Source organism: Hipposideros armiger, unplaced genomic scaffold (genome assembly GCF_001890085.2).
Source record: "Hipposideros armiger isolate ML-2016 unplaced genomic scaffold, ASM189008v1 scaffold_202, whole genome shotgun sequence".
Taxonomy (NCBI): Eukaryota; Metazoa; Chordata; class Mammalia; order Chiroptera; family Hipposideridae; genus Hipposideros; species Hipposideros armiger.
In genome coordinates, this window is record NW_017731552.1 from 155575 (window position 1) to 164125 (window position 8551).

Sequence of the window (8551 nt, forward strand, 5' to 3'; positions counted from 1 at the left end):
TCTCAAACTTTCATCCAGACCTTGGATTTCCACCAAGTAAAGCACAGCTCAGAAGCCACGAAGGAAATCTGTGCTTCCTCCTTTCCTATCTGCTCTGTCATCCATCCCCTTCTCAAGGAGATTGTATCCCTGCTGGCCAGGCTGGAGCAGGCAAGAGACAGAAAAAGAAAGAAGCAGCAGGGAGCACATACCAGAAAAAAATACCAAATATTACCCAACTCCACATGCGGGGCTTTCAAAAAGTGAGAATGGAATGGCTACCATAAAATGTTCCTGATTCATACATGGACCTAGAATTTTTCTTTTTGAAGAACCTCAGATCTGTGCCGTCCTGTGAACTTTCTATGGTAATGGGAATATTCTAGATCTGTCCTGTCCAGTGCAAATGGTCCCCAGCCACATGTGGCCACTGAGCAACTGAGCCAGTGGGCCTGAAGAACTGAGTTTTACATTTTATTTAATTTTAATTTGTTGCAAAGAGCCACAAGTATCTAGCAGAAACCAGACGAGACAAGCCAACCTTGGATGAACTGGTGTGCCCAGATGAAAGTCTACAATCACAGCGAGGAGAGGCAAGTGCACAGAGGGAGGCAATTAGCAAGCTGGATCACAAATAAAATATATTTCAATTAAGGGCCAGTTGAGGGATCATGGGTGAAAACCTTTTTTTTATGGTTCATATACAGCAGCCCTCACTTTCTTCTCCACAGACCAGCCACAAAACACAAGTTATGTGTTTACATCAGAATCTCTAGGGGCTATGCATTCTAAGATCCAAACCCTTAGTTTACCCCCAGTGACAAAGCACAGATCAGGAGGAATGGAGAGGTTTCTGGTTCGTGTGGATCCCAAGCCAGACACTGTCCCAGAAGCCTATGGCCAGCTATGCGAATGTATTAGAATCCCATCAGCATTATATGAATTTTGAGCCACTGAGATTAAAACAAGATCAGCTTCAATTCAAATCACATTTGGAGGAAAATGAAATAACAAAGGGAAAATGGAGGTCTCAGTGAGGTGGTTACCTCTGAGCCAGAGCTGAAGGTGAGGGAGTAAGCCAGTGGCTGTCAGGTGGGAGATTATCCCTGGAGGACGGAATAGCTAGTGCAAAGGTCCTGGGGTAGCTAGAAACTTGGCCTTTCACTCCAAAACTCCAGATTGACCACTTCATATCTTGAGTAGGCATTTCAAACTGGGCCAACACAAAACTCTTGAATCCATCAACAGGCCCCTGCAACCCTCCCACCCACTTATCTCTGATATCATCCCAAGCCTGGAATACCCACCACCCCTTCCCAAATTTGCCTGAACCTGGAAAAAATGTACTAGCCTCAAGGCCTTTTTATTTATGTATTTATTTTTTATTTTTAAAGATTTTATTGGGGAATTGGGGAAGGGGAACAGACAAGTTGTTGTCCTTTTGTTCTTCAGTCTAGTTGTGGAAGACATCGCTTCACTGGCCCATGTTGTCATTATCATTGCACTCTTCCCGGGTGAGACAGATAGGTCGCCGGCCATTGGATGGCCGCTCACGGAGGCTCACAGCAGCTCACGAAAGCACACGCCAGCTGCTGGCCAGCCCCACTGCAGCCTACGAGGTCCCCGGAGACTCACAGCAGCCCAGCTCCAAGTCAAGCTGTTGTTCACCATCTTAGCTGTAGAGGGTGCAGCATCACTGGCCCTCATGCGGGATCTGAACCAGAGCCCTGCTGCTCAGAGCTGGTGTCCCAAGCCAACTCTTAACTAACGTGCCGCCCGGAGGGCCCGCCTCAAGGCCTTTTTAGTAGAGGCTTTTGGTTCTCACATCCTCTGTCCCTGGGCTTGGAGGGCAGTTGGAAAAATTCACCTGGATAAAATGAGTAGCCTGGGGCTTGGCTCTTGGGCAGCACTGGCTAAAGGGAGATGTTAAATCTTCCCCAGAAAGGGGGCTTGAAACTTCATTTCATTGCACGTTATTTAACATCATAAAATGTTATTGGCCCATATCTAAGGATTAGAGGGAACATACTAGAGCTCTCCACCCGAAGTCCCCATTCCTCACATCCCACACCACAAGCCACTCCGGAACCTGGAGAAAAATGACCAGGCTTCTCTTCAAACAATACAACCACACGCCGCCCAGCCCCTCCCCAGGTTGCACCCTGTGACCCCAAGCCCCAAGCCCTTGTAAATATCCTCGACCACCGCCTGCCCCCGAAACTGCCTGAGGCTCTGCACACCGCACTTCCGGGCTGCGGGACTGCAAGGGTTAAGCCGCAGCGCCGGGTGCTCTGATTGACAGCCCGGCCGGTGGCCAGGGCGAATCGGCCAATCAGAGATGGTGGCCGCGGCCCACGTGGGCAAGCGGCCTTATGATTGGCCAGTACGGCTGGCGGCCGCCCCAGAAGCCCGAGCCCACGTGCAGCTTCTGCGGGTACATTGATTGACTTTGGAGTTCAGGTGGCAATGGGGAGGGGCCGGGCCGGGGCGGGGCCCGAGGGGTCAAATGGCCCCCAGGTGAGAGAAGGGCCTCCTTTTCTGCCTGAACTTGGCTGACCCGCACGGGTTTCTCCTTGCTCTTTCTGGACCTCCATTCTACAGAAGGTGGGTAGGCCCCAGGTCAGCTGGAGAGGAGGCTGGAGGGGCGTTGAGGGCTAGAAGCTAAGTAAAGAAGGAGTTTGGTGCCACAGTTGTGATTCTGGTGATGAAGAGGTCTCTTTCCTTCTGCCTGAGAAATTCCTCCTACTTCACCTGGCCAACAACTCTTACTCATCCTTCAAAACCTCTTTCCAATGATGTTCTCCCATGCTTTGGGAAATTGGCCTTAAAGCTAAGGTTGAGCTTTGACATCCTTCTCTGAGCTCCCCCAGCGGTGACTGCTCTCCCCTCACACCTCACACGGTGAGGCCCTGGGCGTCTCAGCTTTTAATCAGCACCGCTGCAGGCACCAGAGTGTTTGATGAATGAACATAGGCTGTAGGGAATGCAGTGGGATGCTGAAAGTCAGAGACGGGATTTGGAGTCCAGGATGGGGTCTTGGAGAGGAGACTATGGTGGATGGTGTATGAGGCCCAGGAGTGGGGTGGGGCTGCTTTGTCCTTGCCACTGCCTAACCTTCTGCCCTCAGGACCTGCCACCTGCTTGTTGCTTTTAGAGTCCTTGTGACTACTACCTGAAGATGAGCTCTTGGGGCCATCTCAGCTCCCAGGGACAACCTCCAAGGATGGTGAGGCCCTCAAGAACTTTGGTGGGGAGGGCATGGTGTGGCATTAACCCCTGGGGCGTGGGGAAGCACCTGGGGACTGTGCTCATATCTAAATATCCCGCTTCTGATGGAAGGACTTGGGAGGGGCTGGATAGGCTAATCCAACATACCTACTGACTGGTGCCAAGCACTTGCTTTATTAAATTAAACTTACTTAACACTCAGATGTAAACCATAACTACATCATCTGTTAATATTTTACAAGTAAACCCCCCTCCTCCAGACCTTCCCAGATATGACCATTTCTAACAGTTTAGAGGGGCGTGGGGAGTGGTGGCAAATTTCTTCCGTAAAGGGCCAGAGAGGGAATATTGTATATTTTAAGGCAAGATGCAAAATGGAAGATATTCTGTGGGTACTTAAGTAGCAAGAGAGAAGGCAGATTACCTTCAGGTTTTAGGAGGTCCTGCCTCACCCTCCTTCAACCTTTTTCCAGGCCAATCCTGGGGCCAGCCTTCCAGCCCTGAACTATCAGGGCATCCTGGAGCAGCTCAAGAAGCAGTTCCCCAGGTGAGGATGATTCACAGGGGTCCCGCGTGGCCCTAAGTTCCACTGAGGGAAATAATCCTATCCAGTATCTCTGTGGCCCAGAAGCCCCAAATGACAGGACTAATAATAGGGGGAGCCTAAAACAGAAGGAAAACCAAACCAGTAATACCAACCCTGGCTTTATACTTAAATGTTTGATTTTTTGTTGTTCAGTGTGCATTTGCTTGCATTCAATTATATATTTTAAAATGCTGCATTAAAATCATATTCCTCTTGAGGCTGCCTTAAATGTGGCTCCTTTGAAGGAGACCTTCATTCCTGCCCTGCCAGGGGGTGAGGCTCATTCTGGGGAAGGGTCCTGCCCCCTTCCCCTTCCAGCCTGTCTTTCTTCCCCTGCAGGTTCCCCTCTCACTTGCCAGCACAGATGGAGAGCATTTACTACTTGGTGAGCCACAAACCAGGCAGCCCCTCTGGGCAGCCCCTCCCAGAACATCCTAGAAAGGCGGTTCTGTTAGGCCTCAGGAGCAGGATTTCAGGGACACCCTCTTCTCTGTTTTGCTAACTCTGGGCAAGTGAATTAACCCATTGAGCCCCAGCTTCATGTGACTTTTCTTTTTTTGGTTTGAGAATTTTTATGAGTTTATTGGAGCCAAACTGATGACGTATGCCCAGGAGCAAGATCTCAAATTCTCCCAAGTTTTTTATAATAGCCTTGCTGTGAAAACTAGAAATTCTATATTTAAAGGAGGTGTTTCTTCAGCCTATAGCACATGACTAGAGTCCCTGCCATTGAGGGATGTATGTTCTAATGTCTTCTAGAACGTTCCCCGATGTTCTATATCAACAATGTCCAATGCGACACTTGCTAGCCACATGTGGCAATTGAACATTTTTTTTTTTTTTAAGATTTTTATTGGGGAATTGGGGGGATGGGAACAGTGCTGGGGAATTGGGGAAGGGGAACAGACAAGTTGCTGTCGTTTTGTTCTTCAGTCTAGTTGTGGAGGACGTTGCTTCACTGGCCCAAGTTGGCACCATCATTGCACTCTTCCCGGGTAAGGCAGATCAGTCACCGGCTTCTGGACGGCCGTTCACTGCGGCTGCTGGCCGCTCACGTTGGCTGCTGGCTACATACGGTAGCCCATGGCAACCCACTGCCACAGGGGCTGCAGCCTACGCCATTGCTGGCGACTCAGGGCAGCCCAGCTCCAGGTTGAGCTGTTGTTCAGCATCTTAGCTGTGGAGGGCAGTGTCACTGGCCCTCCTATGTGGGATCTGAACCGGGGCCCTCTGGCGTCCCAAGCCAGTGCTTAACCATCGCGCCACTCGGCCGGCCCTGAGCATTTCTTTTTTACATTGATTTAAATTTGAATAGCCACACTTGACTAGTGGCTACCTCATTGGACTGGGCAGCTCTAAGCGGAGGAGAGAGAGAAAGAAATTGAGAAACAAGATTCACAAAATGTAAGCATTATAAAGATAACAGAGGGCCGGCCGAGTGGCGCGTTGGTTGAGTTGGCTTGGGAGCGCGAGCTCTGAGCAGCAGGGCCACCGGTTTGGATCCCACATGGGCCAGTGACACTGCCCTCTACAGCTAAGATGGTGAACAACAGCTCAACCTGGAGCTGGGCTGCCGTGAGTCGCTGGCATAGGCTGCAGTGGGGCTGCCGTAAGCTACCGTGAGTGGCCAACAGCTGGTGTGAGCTGCTGTGAGCTGCCGTGCAATGGCAGGCAACCAATCTGCCTCAACCGGGAACGGCTCAATGATCACAATACCAACATGGGCCAGTGAAGTGACGTCCTTCACAACTAGACTGAAGAACAAAAGGACAGCAACTTGTCTGTTCCCCTTCCCTGATTCCCCAATGCTGTTCCCCTCCCCCAATTCCCCAATAAAATCTTAAAAAAAAGAAAACAAAATGATGAAATGAAAAATGAGTCAAGATTTTGAGCTAAGGTAGTCAGGAAGGGGTTCTCAGAAGAAGTGATGTTTGCAGAAGATAAGGGGCTCCTGGTACCCCTAGAGAGAACAGGGGAAGGTGTTCAGGCAGAGGGCACAGTATGTACAAAGGACCCGGGGCAGGTGTGTTGGAGGAACAATGAGAAGGCTTGTGGGAGCTGAGTGAGCAAGGGGGAGGGGTCTTTGGGGAGGCCTTTGACCTTCAATTCACATCTAGAATGAAATCCAGGGGTCTCCCTAATTAGCACCCGTTCTGAGTATATGAAGTGGTAGTCCATTAATGAGAGTAGGGACCAGAGAAGTAGAGTGACTTGCCCAGTGTCACACAGCTGGGAAGAAACATGCACAGCATTCAAATTACAGACCCTTGCCCACTTGTGACCCCTGTTTTTACTTCACAGCTCCAGAGGATCCGGCAGGGTCTACAGGAACATCACAGACAGGTGAGTAAGTGACGAGGAGCTCAGGTATGGCTGCCCCTCGAAAGGCAGGGTAGAGGAGGAGGAGGGGAGGGCAGGAGGATTTGGGCTTTTACCCCATGGAGATGGGAACCCTGGAGGGCTGTGAGCAGAGAAGGGATGGGACCTGTAACCCCCCCAGGATATCAGCAGGTCCCCACATCTTGGGAGTACATCTTCTGGCCTTCTCCTTGGGTCCCTGCATGGCTCAGATGAGGCTGGGACCTCTTCAGTTCTTTGTAGGTCAGTTGCTTCAGCTTTGACGGGCCTGTTATGTGGGCCAGGCACACCTGGATTGCCATCTTCAATGTATCTGAGAGCTCTCAAGGGCCTGGCTCACGCGAGCCAGGGGCAGGTCTGCACCAGGGGCCTTGGCTCCCTGCACAGGGCACCTTGCCCAAGCTGAAGCACAGCTTCCACCCCTGCCTATCCTCCCGCCACCTGACCCCTTTCTCCTGGGAGCTGGCAGGACTTTCTGCCTGTGCCAGATGTGACTGGCAGAGGACCAGGGCCATGTCTGTGATTTAGCAGGGGCTGGGGTAGGCAGCTCAGGGAACAGGGAGACAGAGCTGGGGGGGGGGGGGGCAGGAAGCAACCAGAGCAGCTATTCATGCAACAGATATTTATCCATCACCTTGCCAAGTGCTGTTGTAGGTGCCAGGGAAATAGCAAAGGAGAACACAAACCCCTGCCTTTGGAGTGAGAGGAGCTTGGTAAACAGAAATGTCAGATGGCGAGAGCCAGGTGAGGTGGGGGTAGAATACAGCAGCCCCAAAGGGGTGTGGGGGACCAGGATGAGAGTGAGTTGCAATTCAGGATGGTCAGGAAAGACTCACTAAGAAGGTGACATTTGAGCAGAGAACTACAGGAGGGGAGGTAGGGAAGCCATGAGGGTATCTGGAAAACAGCACATGCAAAGGCCCTGAGGCAGACCATGCCAGGTGTGTGAGCAGAGAGAGCATGGGGGAGGGGCAGGTCTTGCAGGGCCTTGTGGACCAAGGGAAGGCTGTGAGTAGAGAAGGGATGGGACCTGACTCAGGTGCTCACAGTCGCCCTCTGGCTACTACAGAGAGGACTGTAGGGGGTCAGCCTGAGCCTGGGGACCACTGAGGACCATCCAGGTGTGGGATGCTGGTCACTTAGAGCAGTTCAGTGGTGAGAAATAATCAGATTTTGGTTGTGCTTTTCGGGAGGAATCTGACAGCACATGCTGAGTATCAAGACGTGGGAAATGAGGCCCCAAGATGGGCTATTTCTGTTGCTGCTTGACTCAGGAGGGTTCCCCTCAACCCCCATCAAGGGGATGATCCCTAGCAGCCTTGGAGCCATGTGGTCCCACACAGACCACCTCCCCCTCCTTGTTTTCCCAGCCTCCTTGCTATTCATTTAAAATCCCAACCCACAGCAGCAGCAGCCCCCCTGCTCCCCACCAACTGCCTACACACAGCTCTCCCCAGGGAGGGCCAACTAGCAGGCAGGAGGGAGAAGCACTTTTCATGCTGAGTGCATTAAAGTGCCAGTAAATTGTGCATTAACGAGCCAGGGTGAATTGGGGAAGGCTCCCCTGGGCCTAACGCTGCTGGGAGGCCCAGCTGGGGAATCCATCACTGACTACCCCAGGAGGCAGCAGCCCACAGGCTGAGGGCTCAGAGGGGGTCTCACATCCCAGCCCCTCCCACCACCATCCTATTTGCCCAACAGGCAGGGGAGGGACCAGGCTGTGCCTGGAGGCAGGTAAATGCTGCCTGGCCCCATGTTTCCTCTGACTTTGAGAAATTGACTGCTTTTCTGGGCCTCCATTTTCTCATCTGAAAAATGGGAATGCCAGTAGTGCCTGTTAAACAGAACTGATGACCCTTGGTGTTTATGCGTCATTTCTTTATCGATTATCTTTCAATATGAATCAGAACATTTTCCCAGGATTTTGGAGTTTGCCCTTGGCCAGACAACTCTGGGGAACTTCTAAGCATCTACCATGGAAGGAAGCGTGCGACTTCTCCAGAGCCAAAGACCAAGTCCATGCTATCCTAAACAGTAGCCATGGGACACACATGGCTATTTAAGTTGACATTAAGCAAGTGGCACCAGCCACATTTCAAGTGCTCAATAGTCACATGAAGCTAGCAGCTACCCCATTAGACAGGCAGCTCTAGGACAATTCAGTTGTCTCTATGTTTAGTCTGGCACTGGACTAAATATAGCTGCACTTACGCCCGTTCCCATAGAGTTCCTTATCATGCCAAGAAGGTGGGTCTCCCCACTGCGAATTCTTGGGAATATTGGCCAGGAGGTTCCAGCCTTGTTGGCTGTATCTTCAGCTGGATGCCTGGCATGTTCTAGGAACCACTGCCCTTGGTTCTCAGTGCCTGTGCCATCCGCTTCGGCAGCTGCTGGCCCCAT

At 51.5% G+C, this 8551-nt stretch overlaps 1 protein-coding gene across 3 annotated transcripts in view; it reads left to right on the forward strand.

Annotated features, from left to right (window-relative positions):
* The first annotated feature begins 2486 nt into the window (after positions 1-2486).
* The window catches only part of TLE6 (TLE family member 6, subcortical maternal complex member), a 12331-nt gene continuing 6266 nt past the window's right edge, over positions 2487-8551 (forward strand). Inside the window, exons 1-5 of one of the 3 annotated variants that reach the window (XM_019653370.1) lie at positions 2487-2583; positions 3107-3205; positions 3681-3754; positions 4133-4178; positions 6095-6136. In XM_019653370.1, coding sequence (XP_019508915.1) covers positions 3158-3205; positions 3681-3754; positions 4133-4178; positions 6095-6136 — 210 coding nt within the window. In that variant the 5' untranslated portion in view covers positions 2487-2583; positions 3107-3157. Of the gene's footprint in view, positions 2584-3106; positions 3206-3680; positions 3755-4132; positions 4179-6094; positions 6137-8551 lie in introns of those variants that run through there. The other 2 variants (XM_019653371.1, XM_019653372.1) reach the window with 2 other exon arrangements.